Source organism: Narcine bancroftii, chromosome 6 (assembly GCF_036971445.1).
Source record: "Narcine bancroftii isolate sNarBan1 chromosome 6, sNarBan1.hap1, whole genome shotgun sequence".
NCBI classification, from domain to species: domain Eukaryota; kingdom Metazoa; phylum Chordata; class Chondrichthyes; order Torpediniformes; family Narcinidae; genus Narcine; species Narcine bancroftii.
In genome coordinates, this window is record NC_091474.1 from 194,420,371 (window position 1) to 194,446,714 (window position 26,344).

At 39.8% G+C, this 26,344-nt stretch overlaps 1 protein-coding gene across 1 annotated transcript in view; it reads right to left on the reverse strand.

The window, feature by feature from the left end:
- The window catches only part of mms22l (MMS22-like, DNA repair protein), a 173,600-nt gene that overhangs the window by 47,542 nt on the left and 99,714 nt on the right, over positions 1-26,344 (reverse strand). The window contains exons 14-18 of the mRNA XM_069887105.1: positions 23,069-23,259; positions 12,384-12,534; positions 8,383-8,525; positions 4,211-4,353; positions 658-817 (exon numbers count right to left, since the gene is read on the reverse strand). Of these exons, the coding sequence (XP_069743206.1) occupies positions 658-817; positions 4,211-4,353; positions 8,383-8,525; positions 12,384-12,534; positions 23,069-23,259 (788 nt within the window). The remainder of the gene's footprint in view (positions 1-657; positions 818-4,210; positions 4,354-8,382; positions 8,526-12,383; positions 12,535-23,068; positions 23,260-26,344) is intronic.

The following is a 26,344-nucleotide window of genomic DNA, read 5'->3' on the forward strand; positions in this document are numbered from 1 at the left end:
TTGCATTCCCAATCATACTTACTTCTATTTTAACAAGAACAGTACTTCCTCTGCAAAAAAGTGAAGCCTTCTAATTGATAGGTCTAAAAATCAATAAAGAACTATTGAATTTTTACCACTGAATGATTTGTTTCCAGTCACAGGAATAATATTTAATTAGATGTTTGCATTGCAAATTAACAAACACCATGAGAAAAACTATTTACTTCATTTGTTTATCCATTTACAGTAGGTTAACATTAAAATAAAGGAATGGGCCCTTTCATTTGCTGCAGTTCTTGTGTTATTTTGGCATTCTAAACCTTATGGGAGGTTACATAAGACAACATTGTGGAGATTAAAGGAACAAATAATATAAACATTTCATAGATATAAAATGACAAATTTATAGATATGGTCTTCAAAAATCATTGCAAAAGATTTAGCACAGTGAGTCAGCGAGGTTGTTCTATACAAATACATGTGAAATATCTTTTAATGTTTCTAACTGATCTAGTCACTGCCAAGTTAATCAAGAGTTTGAGGAAAAAGGGATGCAAGATTTCAGTTATCATTACTGCTTGTTTGGGTGAATGGCCAATAAAACATGAAGAAATGCTGAATTAATTATTACTGGATTGCAATTTCTGCACCATTTGATGTTATGTGTATACTTACCAACAGCCGAGTACAACAACTGTAGGCCTTCATTTGGCCCTTTGTTAGCTAAATACGGTTTGGTATACTTCAGAATGTCACCTGCATACTGCAGTGCTTTTGAGGCTAAAGACGATTTGTCTTCTAAAGTTTGTAGTTGAGTGTAAGTTTTCCCAACAGCCTGCAAGAAGACAGTGAATAAATAGGTTAAAAGTCATATCCAACAACAACATGGCTTACTCCTTTTTTTTTAAATTTTATTGAAAATTCCATACATGCAGTAAGAATACTGATAATAATACAAATAGTGAAAAAAAATTGATTACATACATGACGGTTTTTGCCCCCCCCCTGCAAAAAAAGGGTACAAGTTGAAAAGTAACTTTATTGGCATAAAGAAAATGAACAGAAAGAGAATGTTTGAATTGCAGAGAAAGATGTCTCTAGTACAAATCACCAGATCTAACACGAACATAGAGAGAAGAATCCTGCAGGTCTCGAGGCATAGAAAGGGTATCGTTACAAATTTAATCCCATTATTTGAGTACACAGGCACCAAATTTGTAAAAACATTGGGTTCTTATTCCTTAAATTAGAAATAATTTTCTCTAAAGGAATGCATGCCACCTTGACATAGTCAAAGTTGTATCAGATTTCCAAGTAATTGCAATATATTTCCTTGCTACCGCTAATGCTAACTTAACAAATTCCAATTGATAAGTTAATAATTTTAATCATGGCTGACTCTTAACAAAAGACAGCAGGATGAACGATAACAATGTGATATGACAGATTGTTGTGTCCTTTTGAGAATTAAATTGACATCATGATATCTATGCAATTGCTGTGAGAAAAATCACGAAGTATTAAAAAAAATTGATTAGCTGTCACAAAATAACATGGCAGACCCCTCAGGAAGAATAAAAAGCATCAACAGTTTCCAAAAATACATTCTACCCAGTATGCAAATGGTGCTGTTGAAAATCTTCAGGTCACTCAGTATTAGTAGGCAGGAAAAGGCAATCAATATTTGAGGCCTTTGCCAGGAATGTGGAAAAACAGATGCCTGATAAAAAGGTGTGTTGGGAGTGAGGGTGGATGGAGAGAGGAGAGGAGGGAGGAAACAAGGAGTGGGGGTCGCCAGCTCACAGATACGAGGTAATAGGAGAATAAAGGTAAGAGAGTCGAGAGAAAGAAAGGGGAGAAGGCTAAGAAGGGTAGTTCTCTGATAGAAGTAAAGGGGGATGGAGAATTAGAGGTAGAGTGGTAGGGAAAGTGAGAGAATGGGAGTGGGAATTAACAGAAATTGGGGGTCGATATTGATGCCACCTGGTTAGAGACTGTAGATGTTCCTCCAATTTGCAGGTGCCCTCAATTTGGGAGTACAGGAGGCCATGATAGTCATATTACTGTGGCAATGGGGTGTGGAATTTAATTGGTTGGCCACTGCGAGGCCATTGATGCTGCAGCACATATTCTCCCCATTTATTTGGTCTGTGTTTTGACCCTAAAGGTTCTCACATTCAGTACCAGGATAATCAATCTTTAGACTCGACTGAAGCCTCTCCACAGCAAACCACGATCAGCGAGGTCAACTTTTTCATGCTTCCCAGAGCTGCTTTGAAATCTGGGAGTGAGAAAATGTATTTTATCTCCACTAATGAAAAAGGACAAAATTTAAAAACATGGCCATAACTCAAGTGGCACAGGGTATGAATGAACAATCAGCTCACAGAAACCAAATTGATCAATCTTCCATGGAAACTGCTTCCAGTTTAATCGCATTTATATTTAAATTATAGAGGGTAGAATTGAGAATACTAAAGAAGACAGGAATACTGGATCTCTGGGAATGGCACCTATGTCGCGTGAGCAGAAGTGTTTGCTCACAAGACAAAAAGCAGCTAAAGAGACATTTCATTCCAGTCCCACAATCAACACTGTCTCTACTTGTCTGTACTCTTTGGAATGACCAAGTTTTTCATCCTCATCACCAATGAGTCCCCACCAGTGTAGTTTAATTTAACCTATTCAGCCACTGCCCTTCATCTTTCTACAAAGCCTACTTTAGCTCTCGTGGGAAATCTATTAAACATTGTTAAAGATATCCTACAGTTAATTACAGAAGAATACTTAGGGTGTAAGTATCTTACCTATCTAAAAATTCCTTCTTCTAACACAGGTGCTTAAGAACGTAAACTCATTCTATACTATACTCACTTAACCCCTACAAGGGCACAGACAAATACATTTCTAACTCCATCTTCAAAGTGGATGACACCACAGTATTGGCCTGCAGATAAAATTACAATGAGAAAGAAGATAGAAAAGAGACTTGAAATTAGCAGCATGCTGCCAAGATAACAAGCTCTCAACCTCAAAATTACAATGATGATCAATTAATTCAGCACAGGGGAAGAGACCGCACCACTTTCATATCAACAGCACTGAAATGGAAAGAGCAGAAAACTTCAATTTCTTATGAAAAAACATCTCCAGTGACCTTGCCTGGATCAAACATGTTGTCCTGGGACATTGACTTGACAGTTAAGAAAACATCCCGATGCTTGTACTTTCTTAGAAGATGAAGGAAGTTTGGCCTGCTCCCTTTGTCCCTTACCAATGTCTGCAGGTTCCCCATTGAAAGCAGTCTTACTAGATACATCACAATGTAGAATGAGAGCTGTCCCGCTCAAGATCAGAAGCTACAGAAGGCTGCTCAGAAAATTGAGTCCAGAGAGGAGATGGAGGTTTGTTCAATCTACCATCTCCCGTGGCTAAGGAAATGCTACCCATATATTTAGACACTGTCAAGAGTATGAAAGCACACACCATAAGTTTAAAGACAGTTACTGTCATGCCGCCCTTGATTGGTACCAACAAATCTTTCTTTTGCTTGTACTCTCTAAACTAGTGGTTCTCAACCTTTTTCTTTCCACTCACATATCACTTTAAGTATTCCCGACGCTAGAGATGCTCTGTGATTAATAAGGGATTGCTTAAGGTGGTATGTGGGTGGAATGAAAAAGTTTGAAAACCACTGTTTTAATCGTACCTAATTGGCTCGTTATGTTCATAACTCCAAAGGAAATGGGCCAATGACAATTTTTCTCAAGCAAAATATTTCAGTAACAATTGGGTCTTGAGCAGTGATTCTCAACCTTCTCTTCCCATTCACATACCTCCTTAAGCAATCCCTGCTCTAAATTGTGCTCTTTACATGGCTGCTTGATTGTTAGAAATAACCTGTTATTCTGCTCACAGAAGAGCCAAAGTGACAAAGAAACTTAAGCTCCTACTACCTCTTGTTCGCCTTCCAATCCTGAGTGCATTTCCTTTTGGAAGAGAATTAATGTTTACTGAGATTGTTGTTGAAACCACCACATAAACGATTTGTAGCTAAAATCAGAAGTGGGCAGATGAAACTGTCCATGCATTACATTCAGAAAGAGATTTTTAATACACATTTTCCTGAAATTTAGCAGCCAAGAAAAATAATTTGTACAAACTAAAAATGAGTTATAGTGTAAATTCATGTGTTACCCTTGTGTGTTGCTTCTTCTGATTACTTTACCTTAATGAATGTGAATAGAACAGCTTTTGAGTCCACCTTGCCCGCTGACAGATCAAACTGAGATTGACTGAGCAGGTTTTCCATCTCTGGCAGCTTGCACACTATCCTGGTCAATTCTGCCAACTGTTCCATGGTTACCTTTCCTGTTTTCCCAAGGGTAAAGAGATAATAATTTTGAGGTCATATTTAAGAAGTTGGAATGGAATCAAATATTGCTGATAAATTCAAACATAATCATACTCAATTTAATAATTTCTTTGTTGGCATAATTTTCTTGTTACATTTCAACAAGCAATGCTCAATTTTTTTCTTTTTAAATTTAAACATACTGACAAACGTCTTGTACAGAAGCTCCCCAGCTCATGAATGACTTAAATTATGGAAATCCCACAGAACACAAGTTCTCCCGTACATTTTTAAAGGCATTTTGAAGCGAGTAACAATTTTTCATTTAGCCATGCACCATGGTAACAGGCCCTTCCGCCCAATTGACCTATAACCCTGGTATGTTTAAAATGGTGGGAGGAAACCAGAGCCCTGGGAAAAACTCACTCAGACACTGGGAGAATGTACAAACTCTTTCCAGACAGCGTGGGATTCGAACACAATGTCACAGCATTGTGCTGACCCCTACGTTAAGCGTGCCGCAGTCCCAATATGTTTCTTGATATTCATTAATGACTTTATTCAGTACATATTCTGTTATTTTAATTATGGACAATGTTAGGGTGATTATTTCAGTTAATTGAAAGAATTAAATCAAGTGAATGTAGAACAATGCAATGTGTGTAGCTGCACGATATGGAGATTTCCAACTTATGGAGAGGCTGGCCTATGGACAAGTTCTTAAGAACAGAACCAGAAGATCACCTGTACTTAATAATCAATTACTTTATACTTCTGCAATATAGATGATGACTTAAGACGGTCGATCAGAGACTGCAGTATGGAAAATATTGAAAGGTGATCTGTCATTATAAATTCTCTTCAGCGATTTTTTATGATCTTTCTGAAATTTAAAACATCTATTTATCAAATACACATCTCACTCCACAGAATATTGACATGAACACTTTTGAAGGTTGATTTCAAAGAACTAAACTATACAACTAATAGTTTAAAGCTTGCAGTAACATTTCAAAGAAATAAATTAAAATTACATTGATAATGAAGAAACAGAAATATCCAGCATATACAGTGCCCTCTATAATGTTTGGGACAAAGACTCTTATTTATTTGTCCCTGTGCTCCACAGTTTAAAATATGTAATCAAACAATTCATATGTAATTAAAGTGCACATTCCAGATTTTATTCGAGGTTATTTGTATACATTTTGATTTGACCATGTATAAACGATAGCAGTTTTATACAAAGTCCCCTCACTTCAGGGCACCATAATGTTTGGGCATTGAGCTTCACAGGTGGTTGTGATTACTCAGGTAGGTTTAATTGCTTCATTGGTGCAGGTATAAGAGAGCTAGGCTTGCTTCTAAGCTTTTGATCACCTATGGAGTCTGTAGTTGCCATTCTTCTCTCTTTCAATTTTTTTTACCGAGTTTTATAGAACAAGCTCACATGGTATAGAGAACATCAGATTACCAAATATGAAGAAAATAAATACATTTTCAAGAAATAAAACAATAGCAATGTATCTCTTCCCCGTGTAAGAATGACAAAAAGGAAAAAGAAAAAACAAACGAACAAAAGAACTATAACCCACCCCCCCTACTGACAAAAAACCTGGGATGTTTTAACAAAAAATTAATGGCAATATAGTTCTGCTGAATCTATAAAACATTACTAACGGAAGGAAAAACCATGTACATAAATCAAGACAAACAGATTTAATAAGCATGAAAATAGTAATTTTCATAGGACTCCAAGTTTTATGAAAATTAGTGTTAGCATACAAGGCGGAACACCTGAGCTTTTCTAAATTAAGGCAAGACATGACATAATCACTGAGTACTAGTGGGTGGAACAGGATCTAAGTAGGATAGCTCTTCATGACGTGTTGGAAATAGTATCACTTGATGATCAGATGAAGAAAATAGCTCGTTAAAATCATCTAACACTCCAAACAAAGCTGATAAAGGATTAGGTTCAAAATTAATACTTAATATTATTGACAAAGCACAAAAAAACTCACTCCAATAAGGTACAAGAACTCGACAAGACTAGAACATATGTATTAAGATTACTTCCTCGTTGTTACAGCCACTTTTCAACAAGAGGACTAGAGTTCTGCCAAAGCAAGTCCAAGAAGCCATTATGAGACTCACTGGGGATTAATCAGTAGGGGGAGGTTAGAGTTTTTTTTTTCTTTTTTGTTATTCTTACAACATTGTGTGGGGAAGAGAATAAAACAGTAAGAGGCAATCGCCCTAACCTTAGGATTAGCAAAATCAACAGTTTGGAACATCATTGAGAAGAAAGAGCGTACTGAAGAACTGATAGGCCAAGGAAGACCTCCACTGCTGAAGACAGAAGAATTTTCTTCACGATGAGGAAAAATTCCCAAACGTATGTCCAACAGATCAGAAACACTCTTTAGGAAGTAGGTGTGGATATGTCAATGACTACTGTCCACAGAAGGGTTCATGAAAAGAAATAAAGGCTACATTACAGGATGCAAACCACAAGTTAGCCACAGAAACAGGATGCCCAGATTAGTTTGCCAAGAAGATTTTAAAAGAGCCTGTAGAATTCTGGAAAATGAATGTGGACAGATGAGACCAGGATTAACCTGTATCAGAGTGATGGCAACAGCAAAGTGTGGAAGCATAAAGAAACTGCCGAGATTCAAAGCATTAAATGTACCGATGAAGCAATTAAACATACCTCAGCAATCACAATCACCTGTGAAGCCAAATGCCCCAAACATTATGGTGTCCTGAAATGCGGGAACTTTGTATAAAAAATGCTGTCGTTTATACATGGTCAAACCAAAATATATATAAATAACCTTCAATAAAATCTGGAATGTGCACTTTAATTACATGTGAATTGCTTGATTACAAATGTAAAACTGTGGAGCACAGGGGCAAATAAAGGAAAAAAAAAACCTATCTTTTCCCCCAAACATTATAGAAGGCACTATATTTTATTTAAAATTTGGTGAAGAGACTTTCAGGGTTAGGAGGTTATTTGGGTGGCCTGAGGTCATATGCTGGAAGGATCTGTTACAGAGTTGCATCTCCAAATTAGAAATTTAAAAATATCAAATTAAAGTCACTGGTCTAACACACAAAGTCTTTGATCATGAAGAATTTAGCAAGAGACGATGCAGTAGGCACTTTCAGGTGGCCAATTGTCCCGCATGTAAATCCGCATGTTTAGGCAATATCTGGCTGTTTTGAGGCCACCTGAATGTGCAGGAGGCGCTCTTGAAGCGAGCTACATAACCCTCCTCCAAGAGGGATAATCAGCTCAGCTCAATGGCTCCCCCAGCCACCTGAATGCAGCTGGCTGAAAGCGGATGTTAAAGGGTCAGGCTGATGATCACAGCAGAGACTGGGGCAGGAGCTGATTGTGCTCAGAGCCGCATCCTGTGCAGCTGTGTCCTTCAGGTGGCCAGTGCTGCACTTTAAACGCTGCCCCCTGAACGGCAATTTAAAGGGCCGCCTCTGCTTCTTCAGGTGCATTCTTAGCGTAGAATGGACCTGAAAAAGCCGAGTGTTTCTTTTTTACTTCTACTTCCATTAGCTCTTGTCTTGTTTCAGTCAGAGATAAACCTAAAGGATAATACCTGGAGAATTTACCTTTCAACGTCAAATGAAAAACCTACCATAACAAATAAGCCAACATTAATTTCAACTGAGCTTGGAGAACACCATATGGATGGTCTACCTCTAATTGTTTCAGTCTCATGGTGAAAATTAAAATCCATCTCCAGGCCATACTCCACCATATTAATGGGGGAAATTGCATTCTTGGTTTTCATCAGTAAGATCCACAGACTGTATCTGCCGAGACAAAAAGCCTAACCTTTTTCCCATGCATAGTCAGAGCAGTAAGTTTCCAAAGATGTCTGCTTTATTTTGGTTATTCAGCCATCAGTGACACTGAGTTGAAACTTGTTCTACCACTAAGAAAACGAGTGAATCGGTGTTTCGGTTAAGATAGCACATTTCCAGTTAATGTTCTCATGTATTAACCCAAATTCACTTACCACTTATCTGGTTAGTATGCATTTTTTCAAGAATGCCAGAAGGCTGATACAAATGCTGTTGCAAAATGCACCGAAACCAAGAATGGATTGTTAATGTTTGGTATGAACTGCAACTTCGTTGCTGAAGAGCATCTACTAAAGAGCTGAGGAGCGAGAAACAATCAATTAGACATCCACAATTTTTTTTTACTTCTTTCATGCCATTCAGGAATTGCTTTGGACAAGATTGGAGCACAGCTATATCCAAATAATGTGATACTTATGTACCCATTTCAGAAAACAAATTTTAGCATGTGCTTGGAATTTTGTGCTTTTTCTGTCTCAATTGATTTCAAAGTCTGAAGTGGCATTTCGGCATCCAAATACTTCTGTTTAAAAAAAAAGTATACATTTCAAGAAAACAGATATGAAAGAATTTTATTTGGAGAGAGAGTTTTACAATCATAAAAATAAAGAATCTTGGATAATTTGAAGAACATGAGAGTGCATGGAAACTATTGAGATTGAATGTGCGTCCAGCACCATCAAAACTTATATGAATCATAAATACAGTCCAGACCTCTCATCATTACATAAACATCTTCCTCTTCTCCAAAGAAAACAGTCCCAGCCTTTCTAATCTATCAGCCTTCCACCACTACTCTCTATCTTCCTTGGACTAGCCAATTTTGTACCTAAACTTTCAACTCACCATAGATCCCATGCACCTGCACCTTCTGAATCAGCCTACCATGAGGGACCTTGACAAATACCTTACCAAAGTCCATGTATACAGCATCCACTGGCCTACCCTCATCAACCATCTTTACCACCTCCTCAAAAAAACTCAAATTGGTAAAACATGACTAATGTGAGGTTTACTGGCTGAAATTTCCTGGATTATCCCTTTCGCCACCCCCCCCCCCCCCCCCCCACCCCGACTTCTGGAACAAAGGAACAACATCATTCAGTCCTCTGGACCTTTCCTGTCACTCATGAGGATGCAAAAGAGAAAGGGAATAATATTTTCCACTCTTTAGTCCTTTGGCATAATTCATTTGAAAGATGGGGTCAGTAATCCCGTGATATGCACTTATACTTGAAAACATTCTGTCTTTTTGTTTGTCCTATTAGTGGCTAATTTCATGTTTATCATGTTATAAGTGTTGTATATCTGCCCACACAGTCAACTTGCCAATATTGCCTTAAAAGCTCCTCTGAGATCTCCTCACAATTCATAATCTCACACAGGTTTTTGCCTTGAGCTAACATCAAAAAGATCAGACTCATTCCCCCTTCCAAATAAGTGCTACAAGATCTTGAACAGGCAAAGGTTCCATTAATGTCATATAATACTACATTTAGAATGTAACGTACATGTAGGACTCAAGCAATGAATCATAGAGGCTGCATCACTGTAGATACCAATACCCCTAAGCATAATGCCCTCCAAAAGGCAGTGGACATTACAGGTAACCCCCCCCACTATTGAGTACATCTACAGGGAATGCTGCTGTTGGAGGGTAGCAGAAATCATCAAAGATCCACACCACCCGGCACACATTCTGTTCTCACTGCTGCCATCAGGAAAGAGGTCAAGGTGCCACAAGACTCGCACCACCAGGTTCAGGAACAGCTGTTACCCCTCCACCATCAGACTCCTCAACAACAAACTTCATCAGGGACTAATTTAAGGACTTTTACTTGCGCACTTTATTGATTTTCTATGCTTTCCCGGAATTGCACAGTTTGTTTACATCTGTTCCAGATCTATAGAACTTATTTGGAAGGGGGAACGAGTATGATCTTTCGTATGTTAGCTGAAGGCAAAAACCTGTGTGATATTATGAAGGCAAAAACCTGTGTGAAGGGATCTCAGAGAAGTTTTTAAGCTTTTATTGGAAGGGATGCTGGAGAACACTAATGGCGACTCTTTCTCTGCCTTACAGCAGGCAGAAGGCAGTTTCATGTAATATTACTTGTTCTGTACTATTCAAGGAATCTTGATGTTGAGTTTAATAGATTGGAAAAGTTTAAAGCAATGGTTTTCAAACTGCCCCCCTCAACTCACAATCCACCTTAAGGTATCCCTATGCCATAAATGCTCTATGATTATTAAAGGATTGCTTAAGGGGGGAAGGGAAGGTTGAGAATCACTGCTCTAGACCCAATTGATACTGAAATATTTTGCTTGAGAAAAACCTCTAAGTCACCCCTCAGTTTCCCTCACTGCAGGAAAACTGTCCCAGCTTCTCCTAGAACTCATGCTTTTAGTCCAGTGAATGTCCTTGTTTTTTTTTTGCATTCTCTAGTTTAAGCACATCCTTCCTGCAACAAAGTGGACAGAACTGCACACAATATTCCAAGTGCAGTCTGATCAATGTACAATGCAGCAGTAACATGAGATCCAAACTCTCATAATGAATGCCCCGTCTAATTGAGGTAGGTGCACCATATGCCTTCTTCACTCCCTTGTCTACCCGAGCTGTCACCTTCAGGAATTTATGCACTGGTACCTCTAAGTCTCTCTGCTCTTCAACACTCTCAATGTCTCTGATATTAATTGTGTAAGTTGTGATTTAAATTCACAAAAAGCATCACCTCACTCTTGTGGTTTTGTGCTATATCAATCCCACCTCCTCAATTTTTTTCCTACTGTTTCCTGTGTGTCAACCACATTTTAAAGACATGCCGGTACATTTACATCCCACGTCCTTCAATTTTACACACTGACCAAGATGTCAACCTGACTATGGCTACCTTATTAAGTCCTGAGGCACAAAAAATAATAGGTCCTGGGAATTTATCCATGTTCAGCACCATTTATCAGAACTTTATTAAAACCAATTTCCTTTCATTCTTTTGTAATGAGACTCTGGCTTCCAAGCATCTTTGGGGAATCAAGAGTCTTCCAAGGTTTGGTGGCACAGAGGTGCAGTTGGTTGAGCCGCTGCCTCACACTCCAGTGTCCCCAGTTGAGTCTGTCTGCAGTTTGTACATTCTACCTGTAACTTCTCCAGTTACCCCCCTCATTCCATATGCATAAATTCCCAGGACCTATTATTTTTTTGTGCCTCAGAACTTAAGGTAGCCATACTCAGGTTGACATCTTGGTTGACATTTTCCAAAATTTATGGATTATTTCCATTTGGTAAGTTAAATGGCCATTATAAATTGTCCCTGGTGTCCAAGGAGCAAATGGGAATGTTAATGTTACTTTTGCTCAATGATCACCTGCTTCGACATCCTAACCTTTTCTACTCTCTCTGTTATTCCATTAACTAGGAAGCTGGTTCTAACTCAGTGCAAATTGAGCCCGTTTCAATGGAACACTTCTCTTCGGCCTCTTTCACCTAAAATATCATCTGTTTCTCTCTCCGTAGATGATGTCTGAACTTCAGTGTCTCCAACATTTTCTGTTTTTACTTCAAATTTCCAGCATCTGGAGTTGTTTAACTTTTGATGTCTTTATCTCATGAAGCAAAACCATAGCCATCACTACTATTTCCAATATCTCTTTTTACACCACTTATCCTTGTGGCAAAGACAGATAGTGCATGGTTTAAGTAACAGTGCAGAGTAAACCACCTTTGCGAATCTGTGATTTTTTTTGTTTTTAAGACCCCAATTCTTCAAATTCTCAGAAGAATCTTGTTTCAAGCTACACCTTGGTCATTGGTTTATTGTGGTCTATGATAACAGAATTCTCCCCATCCAAGTTCTTTTCCAGCCTCAAACATATTTAATCTTGGTAAATAATCACTTAATGTTCTGAGAATAACGTTCGAGAATTCAGCATTAAATTAGAACCTATGTGGAAATAAATTCTGGTCACAGCTTTCAGAATCTCACCTCAAAATTGCTTCCCATAGACATATTAAATTAGTGCCCTTGTAGATCAAGATCTGGATTGTACCTGTGAAAATAGGATGCTGCTGTGTCTGGAGATTAGACCATTCCTAAGGCTGAGGCTTGAAAGAGCATCACAGAAGAGAAAAAAGAAACAGAATGTAATAAGTTACCTGTTTTGAATAAGGTGACCGAGATATCGAGAAACCAGCTGAGGGTGTACCCAGTCATCCCAGCCAAAGAGTTTCATCATGTTTTCGAGAGGTGATGGCTTGAGGTCTGATGGTGCTGAACACGGCATATCCATTGTTAAGAGAGTAAAACCTGAAAAATACATTTCCTGTATTAAAAATTGCATGAACAATGTTAATTTGCAAACATAAGGATATCCTTGGTGCATGGTAACACCTCAGATATCATTGTTTAAAAAAAAACACAATCTGTGTTCATTGGCTCAAACAATTTTAATAGAATAGAGGAAAATCGTTGATTGGAGAATTCACACATGGTAAACAAGAGTAAGAGCAAACGAGACACCAAAGACTCTTGCAAATTTCTACAGGTATTCTGTGGAAAGCATTCTAATGTTGCACCACTGCATGGTATGAGGTGCCAGTGCACAGGACAGGAAAAAGCTAGAGTTGTGAACTCGGCCAGTGAGACAACATTGAGGACATCTACAAGAGGCGATGTCTTAAGAAAGCAGATGAAATCCTCAAGGACCCTCACCACCATGCTCTCTTCACCCTGCTAACATTGGGAAGGAGGGAGAGGAGACTGAAGATGAATTCTCAGCAGCACAAGGACAGGTTTTTCCTCTCTGCCATTTGATTTCTGAATGGAGAATGAACCGAGGTAGGTAAACTGGTTGACCATTTTCAGTTCTGTGTGCCCGATGGAGATGTGGGGGGGGGCTGGTGGTCAAGGTGGGGAGCTGGCTGATGGAGGACCTCAGTTTTCTTCAGGCTGACTTCCAGGCCAAACCTTTTGGCAGTTTCCGCAAAACAGGGCGTCATGTGCTGGAGAGCTGGCTCTGAATGGGCAACTAAAGCGGCATCGTCTGCAAAGAGTAGTTCACGAACAAGTTGCTCTTGTGTCTTGGTGTGAGCTTGCAGGCGCCTCAGATTGAAGAGACTGCCTTCCGTGCGGTACCAGATGTAAACACCGTCTTCATTGTTGAGGTCTTTATTGGCTTGTTTCAGCATCATGCTGAAGAAGATAGTAAAGAGGGTTGGCACAAGGACGCAGCCTTGCTTCACGCCGTTGACAATGGAGAAGGGTTCGGAGAGCTCATTGCTGTATCTGACCCGACCTTGTTGGTTTTCGTGCAGTTGGATAACCATGTTGAGGAACTTGGGGGGGCATCCGAGGCGCTCTAGTATTTGCCAAAGCCCTTTCCTGCTCACAGTGTCAAAGGCTTTGGTGAGGTCAACAAAGGTGATGTAGAGTCCTTTGTTTTGCTCTCTGCACTTTTCTTGGAGCTGTCTGAGGGCAAAGACTATGTCAGTAGTTCCTCTGTTTGCGCGAAAGCCACACTGTGATTCTGGGAGGACATTTACGGCGACACTAGGTATTAGTCTATTAAGGAGAATCCTAGCGAAGATTTTGCCTGCAATGGAGAGCAGCGTGATTCCCCTGTAGTTTGAGCAGTCTGATTTCTCGCCTTTGTTTTTGTACAGGGTGATGATGATGGCATCACGAAGGTCCTGAGGCAGCTTTCCTTGGTCCCAGCAGAGCATGAAAAACTCATGCAGTTTGGTATGCAGAGCTTTGCTGCCAGCCTTCCAGACCTCTGGGGGGGATTCCATCCATACCTGCTGCTTTGCCACTTTTCAGTTGTTCAATTGCCTTATATGTCTCTTCCCGGGTAAGGACCTCATCCAGCTCTAGCCTCAAGGGTTGTTGAGCGAGCTGGAGCAGAGCGGATTCTTGGACCGAGCAGTTGGCACTGAAAAGGGATTGGAAGTGTTCTGACCATCGATTGAGGATGGAGATCTTGTAACTGAGGAGGACTTCACCAGTTGAGCTGCGCAGAGGGCTTTGGACTTGGGGTGAGGGGCCGCACACCATCTTTAGTGTCTCATAAAAACCCCTGAAGTCGCCAATGTCGGCGCTAAGCTGGGTTCGTTTGGCGAGGCTAGTCCACCACTCATTTTGGGTCTCCCGGAGTTTGCGCTGAAGGTGGCTGCATGCGAGACGGAAGGCTCGTTTTTTCTCTGGCCAGGAAGGCTTTGCAAGGTGAGCCTGGTAGGCAGATCGCTTCTTTGCCAGCAGCTCCTGGATTTACTTGTCCTCCATCAGCCAGCTCCCCACCATGACCACCAGCCCCCCCACATCTCCATCGGGCACACTGAACTCAAAACGGTCAACCAGTTTACCTACCTCGGCTGCACCATTTCATCTGATGCAAGGATCGACAAAGAGATAGACAACAGACTCGCCATGGCAAATAGCGCCTTTGGAAGACTACACAAAAGAGTCTGGAAAAACAACCACCAGAAGAAACACACAAAGATCAGCGTGTACAGAACTGTTGTCATACCCACGCTCCTGTTCGGCTCCGAATCATGGGTCCTCTACCGGCATCACCTATGGCTCCTAGAACGCTTCCATCAGCGCTGTCTCTGCTCCATCCTCAACATTCATTGGAATGACTTCATCACCAACATCGAAGTACTCGAGATGGCAGAGTCCGCAAGCATTGAATCCATGCGGCTGAAGACCCAACTGCGCTGGGTGGGTCACGTCTCCAGAATGGAGAACCATCGCCTTCCCAAGATCGTGTTCTATGGTGAGCTCTCCACTGGCCACCGAGACAGAGGTGTACCAAAGAAGAGGTACAAGGACTGCTTAAAGAAATCTCTTGGTGCCTGCCACATTGACCACTGCCAGTGGGCCGATATCGCCTCCAACCGTGCATCTTGGCGCCTCACAGTTCGGCGGGCAGCAACCTCCTTTGAAGAAGACTGCAGAGCCTACCTCACTGACAAAAGACAAAGGAGGAAAAACCCAACACCCAACCCCAACTAACCAATTTTCCCTTACAACCGCTGCAACCGTGCCTGCCTGTCCCGCATCGGACTTGTCAGTCACCAACGAGACTGTAGCAGACGTGGACATACCGCTCCATAAATCTTCGTCCGCGAAGCCAAGCCAAAGAAGAAAAAGGAAAGGAGAATGAACCACAGACACTATCTCACCTTCTCTTATTTTGCACTTATTTATTTTATAAATGTAATTTATAGCAATATTTATACTGCAATGCTGCCACAAAACAATGAATTTTGTGACATGCCATGACAATAAATTCTGAACCAACAGTTATGAAGTTCAAAATGTCACCAGTGACAAAATTATGAACCAACAGTAGCTAGCTACCCAACATTTAAAAAGGATTACAAATAATTGAACTAAAAATATGGACCTGTGGCCACTGGAATCACAGTGGACATAATGAAATAACCACGCAAGGCGTTTTTTGAGTGAATCAAACGGATTTACATTTCATTGTGCACTGACGTCACATAGCTAGTTCGATGACTTCTGAGAGTTGTAGTGTCACCCTAGTGCCACTAAACGGCAGCCCCCAGAACCAGCAGAAAAGTTTGTCTGTCTTTGAGGTTGTCGACCTCTGCGAGAGACTGTTGGCGCTGCAGTGGGGAAGACTTGTCCTCGTGAGCTGGTTTAAACCTGTCAATAGTGAAAGACTGTGACTTCTCTCCAATGTCCAAAATACAGGTGAACCTAGCTTGTCTGAGTATCCTATAATGCGTCTACAATGGTTGACCAAGTATTCCACTCTGGTCTTCATGCACAAAGGAAGAGTGTTCTCCATGCAGGGATCTTGGTACAGGGGTTAATTTTCTTACAGTCTCCCTCATCATGCTTAGCATTTCCTTAGGGTCATCGTTGGAGTTGGAATTGTAAGGGACAAACTCCCCTGTGACCACCAACAGTGCGCCGTACATGAGCTCAGCAGATGAACTTGGAGGTCCTCCTAAGGTGTCGTTCTAATGCCCAGTAATACCCACGGCAGCTCATCAGCCAGTGTGAGCCGTCTAACTGAGCCATCCAGGCTGACGTGAGACATCAATGAAATCTTTCCACCATTCCATTAGCCTGGGGATGATAGGCATTTGTATGATGAATTGTTGCACTGAGCAAGTGAGAAAAGGTTGTCCACAGCGAGGAAGTAAACTATGGTCCTCTATCTGAAGTGCCAGTAAACCAAAACAAGACACCCGGGATCTGAGGAATGCCTGAGCACAAGTGTCTGCAGTAGCATCTACCATAGGCACGGCCACGGGCATTGGGTAAACCCGTCTATTACTGTAAAAAGATAACGGTACCCTCTTTTTTTATTATTTTTTAAAATTTTTCACACTATAAACCATACTGACCAAAATACATACAGACATTTTTCTCTTGAATATATACTGGCCATTTTCTCCCCTTTTTCCCCCCTCCCTTCCCTCCCTCCCTCTCTCCCCCTCCTATTTATTCAAAGTTCAAGCTATAAGATACGTTAAACCCGTTAAACAATGTCGTCACTTAATAAAAATAAACAAGAAAGTTTTGTCTTTTACTTTTATATACTGAGTCAGTTCATTTTGTTGTCTTCTCCTTCTGTCATTTTAGGTGGTGGAGGTCCATGGTAGGATTTCACTATTGTATTTCATGTATGGTTCCCATATTTGTTCGAATATTGTGATGTTATTTCTTAAATTATATGTTATTTTTTCTAATGGAATACATTTATTCATTTCTATGTACCATTGTTGTATTCTCAAGTTGTCTTCTAATTTCCAGGTTGACATAATACATTTTTTTGCTACAGCTAGGGCAATCATAATAAATCTTTTTTGTGCTCCATCCAAATCGAGTCCAAATTCTTTATTTCTTATATTACTTAGAAGGAAGATCTCCAGGTTTTTTGGTATATTGCTTTTTGTGATTTTATTTTATATATGTTTAGATCTTCCCAAAATTTTTTCACTTTCTCACATGTCCAAATTGCATGTATTGTTGTTCCCATTTCCTTTTTACAGCGAAAACATCTGTCTGATACTGTTGGGTCCCATTTATTTAACTTTTGAGGTGTGATGTATAGCCGCTGTAACCAATTATATTGTATCATGCGTAACCTTGTGTTTATTGTATTTCTCATAGTTCCGGAGCATAGCTTTTCCCATGTTTCATTCTTCATCTTTATGTTTAGATCTTGTTCCCATTTTTGTTTAGGTTTACAATTTGTTTCTTCATTCTCCTTTTCTTGCAGTTTGATGTACATGTTTGTTATAAAATTTTTAATTATCATTGTCTGTAATCACATATACAAAATTGCTTCCTTCTGGTAACCTCAGACTGTTTCCCAATTTGTCCTTCAAGTAAGTATTCAGTTGGTGGTATGCAAACCTTGTATCGTGAGTTATATTATATTTGTCCTTCATTTGTTCAAAAGATAATAATTTATTTCCAAAAAAACAATTTTTTATTCTTTTGATCCCTTTTCTCTCCCATTCTCTGAAGGAAAGGTTATTAATTGTGAAAGGGATTAGTTGATTTTGTGTCAATATTAAATTTGGTAGTTGATAATTTATTTTATTCCTTTCTACGTGAATCTTCTTTCAAATACTGGTGAATTCCTACGTTGCACCAATTTTTCATCCCACTTATATAGTATATGTTCAGGTATCTTCACCCCTATTTTATCTAGCTCTAATGTGGTCCCATCTGGTTTTTCCCTTGTTTGATAAAAATCTGATAGGTATCTTAATTGTGCTGCTCTATAATAATTCTTAAAGTTTGGTAGTTGTAAGCCTCCTTGTTTGTACCATTCTGTTAATTTATCTAGTGCTATCCTCGGTTACCCCCCTTTCCATAAGAATTTCCTTATTATTTTCTTTAGGTCCTTGAAGAATTTCTCTGTTAGGTGAATTGGTAATGATTAAAATAGGTATTGTATCCTTGGGAAGATGTTCATTTTAATACAGTTTATCCTTCCTATTAGTGTTAGTGGTAAGTCTTTCCAGTGCTCTAAGTCATCTTGTAATTTTTTCATTAATGGCTGATAATTTAGTTTATATAGATGGCCGAGATTATTATTTAGTTGTATACCTAGGTATCGAATTGCTTGTGTTTGCCATCTAAATGGTGATTCTTTCTTAAACTTTGTGAAATCCGCATTATTCATTGGCATTGCTTCACTTTTATTTGTGTTGATCTTATACCCCGATACTTCTCCATATTCCTTCAATTTCTTATGTAATTCTTTTATTGATATTTCTGGTTCTGTTAAGTATATTATAACGTCATTAAACTCCATGCTACTTAAAAGTCAGGATTTTAGAGAATTAATTGAGCGACAAATTAAAATGTACTTTGAAATAAATACGGAATCAATGAAAAATAAATTTATACTATGGAACGCAATAAAAGCATTCATCAGAGGACAGATAATAAGTTATGTAACTAAGATGAAGAAGGACTACAATAGAGAAATAGAACAGTTGGAAAGAGAAATAACAAATACAGAAAAATAATTAGCAATAAAGGAAGATACAACTAAAAGAAGAGAATTGACAGACAAGAAAATAAAATATGAAACACTATAAACATATAAGATGGAGAACATAATGAAGACAAAACAGAAATATTATGAGCTAGGAGAAAAAACACACAAAATACTAGCGTGGCAGGTTAAGACAGAACAAACTAAAAGAACAGTATTGGCATCAAGGAAAAAGGACAAACAAATTACATATAACCCAACGGAGATCAACGAAAACTTCAGGGAATTCTACAAACAACTATATCAAACTGAAAACGAAGGGAAAGAAGACAAAATAGATGAATTTCTAACTAAAATTGAACTACCGAAATTACAAACAGAGGAGCAAAATAAATTAATAAAACCATTTGAAATAGAAGAAATACAGGAGATATAAAAAAAAACCTATCGAACAATAAAACACCGGGAGAGGATGGACTCCCAATAGAATTCTATAAAACATTTAAAGACTTATTAATTCCTCCTCTCCTGGAAGTAATGAACCAGATTGAAAAAACACAAAACATAGCAGATTCATGCAAAACAGCAATAATTACAGTAATACCAAAGACGGGGAAAGATCCACCAACACCAGCATCGTATAGACCAATATCTCTACTTAACACAGATTATAAGATAATAGCTAAACTATTAGCAAACAGATTGGCCGACTGTGTACCAAAAATAGTAAAACTAGACCAAACTGGATTTATTAAAAAAAGATGAACAACGGACAATATCTGTAAATTCATTAACTTAATCCATGCAGTAGAAGGAAACAAAACTCCAACAGTAGCGGTTGCTTTAGATGTAGAGAAAGCCTTTGACAGAGTAGAATGGAATTATTTATTCAAAGTACTACAAAAATTCAACCTACCAGAGAAATATATTAATTTGATTAAAGCATTATATTAGGGACCATTGGCGAAAGTGACAGTAAATGGATATATATCAAACCAATTTAAATTAAGCAGATCAACAAGGCAGGGATGTCCACTATCTCCTTCACCATTCGCGTTAGCTATAGAACCACTGGCAGAACTGATAAGAACAGAAAATAAAATACGAGGGATAAAAATAAAAGAGAAGGAATATTTGATAACGGTACCCTCTTGAAATAGGAATTGGACCAACAATGTCCATGTGGACATGAGCAAAATGATGAGTAACTGCTGGGAAAGACTGCAGTGGTGCCTTAGTATTAACTTTTGATTTCTGGCAGGAAATGCAGGACCTTGCCATTTTTTTTTTTTAAAGACCGTGGCACACAAACCAGTTGGAAATCATATGAATGGTCAATCTAATGGATGGCTGTGAGAGACCATGCACGGAGTCGAATACTCGACGTTTCCATGATGCTGGAACTACTGAGCATGGGTGTCCCGTTTATGTATCATAGAGAAGTTGTTTGCCATTAACTCCAAACTCTACATCCTTCAATTGCAGGTTTGTGATTGGAGTCTGATAAGCATTCATCCCATGGTCATGTTCTTGGGCTGCGGCCAAAGCTGTGTAGTCAATACCTTGATGTACAGATCAAACCTCGAGTGGAGCAGAACGGGGCAGTGCATCAACTACTACATTGTCTTTTCCAGAAATATGTAGTATTTTTGTGGAAAATTCTGAAATGAATGATAAAGGGCTTGTGGTTGGTGTACATAATAAAATCTCTGCCCTCCAAAAAAATAATGGAAGCGTCGAATAGTCAAGGAAATGGCCAAAAGCTCCTTACGTAGAGAACTGTATTTCTTCTCTGCTTCATGAAGATGGCGGCTGAAGAATGCTAACTGTTTCCATTGCCCATTGACATATTGATGAAGTGCACCTCCTACAGCCATATTGGAAGCGTCTGTAGAAAGGGCAGTGGCTGCATTTAAAACTGGGTAACTGAGCACAGTGGCATGCAAGCGCTGTTTCCCTCTTCAATTGATGGATGGTTCTGGTCCCATATATAGAATAGGCTTGCAGGTTTTTCGCCAACTGCCGCAGCCCTTACTGGCAATTGGCCTGAGCGTTTCCCACAAACGAGCAGGGTGGATGGCACTTGAGGTCATTTACTCTTCAAGGCCTGTGATAATAACACAAAGATGAGGTGTTCACAGGCTGCTTACCCAACTTGGGGAATTGTCTGTTTGTAGGGAGTATGTGCTAAGAGCTCTAGAGTGTGACATGAGGTCAAGAGTGGAGGGGTTGATTGCACAGACTTGTTTTTCCTTGCTGTCCTTTTTAAGTCAGCCATAGAATGTCTGCCTCTTCCACTACAGCCCTTGGGTCTTGGAAAGAACACTTGGATAACAAGAGCCTAATAACATCTGGCATTCGCTCTAATAAGAGCTGCTCGAATAACATATTGGAACTTTTGTTAGATGCCAGGAACAGCATTTCATCCATTAGTTGTGAAGGGGCGCAGTCTCCCAACCCATCGAGCTGTAGTAGTTTGGCTGCCATTTTCCTATGGGACATATACCATATAACTGCAATAAAAGTGCTTTTAAAGCATCATACTTGCTGGTATATGGCTGTTCCTGTAGGAAGTCGTTGACCCTCTTAGCAACAGCCTGGTTCAGGGCACTTGTAATAACAAGTGGTGTCCAACTCGACTTTGCCAAGATGAAATTGTGCTTCGGCCTGTTGGAACACAGCTCAGGCTCAGCTGTCAGGAAAGGATGTAACTTCACAGCAACGCTGCATCACTACAACCGTATATTTTAGCATACAAGTCAAGTTGTGAAACCCCAAATCTTTCAAAAAATGGGAGTTGACATATGCTGGATATACTTTTGAGACCTTAAATTCAGCTCAAAATTCAATCTGCGTAGGTCAACCCTTGAAAAACCCCCGATTGTGACAGATTTTCATTGAGATTTGATTGAAAACAACAACACCTTTTGAACCCTTCAAAATCACTCTCGCTGTCGTCGTCTGAAGCAAAGATGGTGGCAAACACATCCATACTCTCACTCCTTGAACAATCATCATATGGGTCCCAGTCTGAATTTAAAGATGCGGTTTCAGCTTTGTCATTAAATGTCTCACAATAAATCATCTTCCGTGCCATCAATTGCACAAGAAATACTGCACTTTTTAAAATGATTTTTATCACAGTCTCTACTTTAACTTTGTCCCATGCCTGGAGCACGAAGTTACATAGCATATCAAGTGATGCAGCACACATTGCCTCACCTTTAGTAAACAACTTTTCTGCGCTCGATATCCATGTATTCCATTTCTCACGCACATAGTCTTTGTTCAAGCAGTCATCGAGAGGTTGCAATATAGTTGTCAAACTACCCGAGATAATCTCCATGTACTATGTACTACTAATCTACTTTTAGTGTTCTCAGTTCAGTGGGTATGAAACATATCCCAGACCAACAAACTCGGTTCTTTGCGTAAACCACCTGTTCCACACATTGCCTATCCATAGTTTTATGCCAGAGGCCACAGCACACAAAGGGATGGGGGGAGGGGGGGGGGGGGATCCACAGACTCAAATCATAAAATATTTTTAATGTTTTTTTATGTAGTTGGTAGGAGAGAACTGAAGAAACCAACTAAACTTGATAGCTTCACAGGGAAGGGAGCCCACAAATCTTGAGCAGAGTCCTAAGAGGGCCATAGCCACACAAAACAGTTGAGAATGGGCAACATTGACTGATAATTATTATCTGACATTATCTGTACAGTAATGTTATCTATGTTGTTAATATAACAAATTTACTTATATTTTCAGAACAAAATGATTGAAATTTAAATGTAAACTTTAGACATACAGCATAGTAACAGGCCTTTCCAGCCCACATACGCCAATTAACCTATTATCTCCACACGGTTTTGGAAGATGGGAGGAAACCAGAGCACCCAGAGGAAACCCACACAAACACGGGTAAAATCTTACACGCAGCACCAGATGTGAACCTGGGTCACTGGCGCCTTAATAGCATTGCACGAACTGCTAAATGTGTGCGAAGAATTGAATTTATTTCACAGAATTTAACAAATATCTGTTCTCATACCAACTCATATGAACTTCAGGCTCAAGGCACTTACAAAAATAGTTCACAACCTACATGATTCCAATTCAATCTAGCCAGTTATTTGTTGTGGCCACAAACTTTCCCTTTCTTTTGTTGCAGATTTGGGACATTGAGATAATATGATGCATAATTATCATGAGCTGAAACCCTGGTAGGCTTCCCCCAAGCACAACATTACTATGTTTGAAATGATACCTGAACAAGAAGGAAAAGGAATCTTTTATATCCTTAGGCAGTTTTCAGATGCTGAGAAATGAGACAAGTTACTGACCTGCAGCAACATCAGCTATCTGTGAAGAAGGCGTTTGCGATAGTCCTTGTTTCTTCACAAAAGGGAAGAAATTCCTCCAGAGAGCACTGGCTATAGCTAGGTGGCGCTCTTTGGCAACTAATGGTGCTGGACGACTGCATGAAGGCACTGGAGAATGTTGAAAAGGCTGTGTTGAACGCCTGTGCACACTTCTGAGAAGAACAAAATAAAAATATTGTAAACACTGTACAGAGTGTTAAATTCTCAATAGGCAATTTGGATTCCATGTTTATTGATCGCTGCGGTTCAGGATAAAAAGCATATTTAACTTTTTGCAACTCATTTTGTTCATTTCTATTCGATCTTTGCTCCCATTCATTTGGCAGGCTTTCTGGTCACTTCACATTCCACTTCACTATTCCCCTTTCCACTCAACATTTCCCCAGCTCACCAGCACATCCATGCAGAAAACATCACAATACCAAGGAGATGATTCTGGATTACAAGAGGAAGTCAGGGGAACACAACTCAGTCCTCATCAAGGGCTAAGTAGTGGAAAGGGTTAAGAACTTCAAATTCCTGGGTGTCAACGTATCTGAGGAACTGTCCTAGATCCTTAACATTGATGCAATCACAAAGAAGGGTCACCAGCAACTATACTTTGTGAGGTATCTGAGGAGACTCTCACAAACTTCTACTGGTGTACCGAGGAGAGTATTCTGATTGGTCACCTCACTGCCTGGCATGGAGGCGCCAACTCTCAGGACAAGAATAAACTCCAGGTTATTCATTCAGCCTGCGACGTCACAGGCACCAGACTTCACTCCATTGAGGACATCTATAAGAGGCGGTGTCTTAAAAAAGTCAGCCTCTATCCTCAAGGACCACTACCTCCCTCTTCCTCTCTGCTTCTTCTTTCTTTGGCTTGGCTTCGCGGACGAAGATTTATGGAGGGGGTAAAAAGTCCACGTCAGCTGCAGGCTCGTTTGTGGCTGACAAGTCCGATGCGGGACAGGCAGACACGATTGCAGCGGTTGCAGGGGAAAATTGGTGGGTTGGGGTTGGGTGTTGGGTTTTTCCTCCTTTGCCTTTTGTCAGTGAGGTAGGCTCTGCGGTCTTCTTCAAAGGAGGTTGCTGCCCGCCAAACTGTGAGGCGCCAAGATGCACGGTTTGAGGCGATATCAGCCCACTGGCGGTGGTCAATGTGGCAAGCACCAAGAGATTTCTTTAGGCAGTCCTTGTACCTTTTCTTTGGTGCACCTCTGTCACGGTGGCCAGTGGAGAGCTCGCCATATAACACGATCTTGGGAAGGCGATGGTCCTCCATTCTGGAGACGTGACCCATCCAGCGCAGCTGGATCTTCAGCAGCGTGGACTCGATGCTGTCGACCTCTGCCATCTCGAGTACCTCGACGCTAGGGATGTAAGCGCTCCAATGGATGTTGAGGATGGAGCGGAGACAACGCTGGTGGAAGCGTTCTAGGAGCCGTAGGTGGTAATCCAGAACCATCAGGAAAAAGCTACAGGAGCCTAAAGACGAGCACAGAATGGCACAGGGACAGCTTCTTCCCCGCTGCCATCAGATTCCTGAATAATCAATGAACCAAAGACACTACCTTACTTTTCAAGCACTATTATTTTTATTTTTTATTGTAATGGTGTAAGATGGTTATAATATGAATGTTTTCACTCTGATGTGGCTGCAAAATACCGAATTTCATGACTTGTTCATGACAATGAATTCTGATTCTGATTCTAAGTGTGGTGTTGAAACATAACCTCTACTTTTGAACTCAATCCCCCTGTTTAATGAAGCCCAGTATCCCATAGGACTTCTTAACTATCCGGTATCCTTGGGGGATGTATGGATTTGAACTGCAAGGTCCCTCTGTTCATCCAAACTCTTAAGTAACCGACCATTAACCCCGTACTCAGCCTTCTAGTTTGTCCTTCCAAAATACACTTTTGTTTGATTATTGCTCAAATTGCTGTCCATATATATGGATTGACTTGATTAGAGAGCATGCAAAACAAAGCTTTTCACTGTATCTTTGTATTTATAACAATAAATAATTAAATTTAAATTGTTAAATTTATCGAGAATAGCAAATTATTCAATGGTCTGAAAAAAAAACAATTAGAGTGATCATTTATATTTTAATAATGTTTGAAATAATAAACTGCTGACATGACTGTAAATTTCAATAATACATTCCAGTGGTATTAAGTAGATAAGTTACAATTAACTGAGTAATTTTCAGTCAAACCTTGGAGCTTACTTGTATTTAGATTTTTTTTAAACATCAAACATCCATGATAAAGAATACGCCTATTATACCAAGCTAATATTTATAGCATGCAGTAAAACTATCCACAAAACTCCTTGACCACTTTGAGTCTGAATTTTATATTCCAGGTCAACTTTGAACCAATTAACATCAGACAAATTTTTAAATGCTTGCTCTATCCAAACAAGCAGTTAAGGTGGATTTCACTCAGTATTCTACAGTCTTCAATCTAAAAGTAGTTGTAAAAAATCCAAAGTTTTAATAATTTTTCTGAGTAAACCAATGCATTGCGACTCATTTTCAAGGTGGGTCTTTTCCAGGGGTTTCATAGCTATGGGGCTATCTTGTTTTGGAGAAACAATAACCATGGACAACAATGAATGGCAAATATTGCATAACTAAGTAGTGCAACAAACATGAATGATCTCTACTCTGCATTCTGAGCTGGCCATTGGATATAAAATTGCCTTGAGGATAGTTTAAGGTTGCCACTCAGATTGGAAGCCTATAACCAGTGGTGTGCAACAGGGATTGGTGCTGAGTCAGTCCACTGTTAATTGGCATCTATATTAATGCCTTGGATGACAAAGTTGTAAATGGCACCAAAGTTGATGTGGACGGTGAAAAGAGTTATTTAAGATTGCCTAGATGAACTGGGAAAGTCAGGCAAGGAATGGCAGATGGGATTTAGCTTGGGCAAGTGTGAGGTATTGTATTTCAGCCATTCTCAATGAGGGCCACAGCACATTTGAGTAAAAGCCTTGTTTTCTTTTCACCTCATGAAACACCATTTTTTTTAATGTATGGGAGAGAAGTGCAGAAGAAACCAAAACATGACTGTTTCACAGGGAAGGGAGGCCCATAAACTTTGAGCAGAGTCCTAAGGGTGACATAGCCAAAGAAAGGTTGAGAATGGCTGTTATACTTTGATAGGTTAAACCAGGGCAGTTCTTACACAGTGAATGGTAGGCCCAGAGTAATATTGCAGGACAAAAGGACTTGGGGGGGG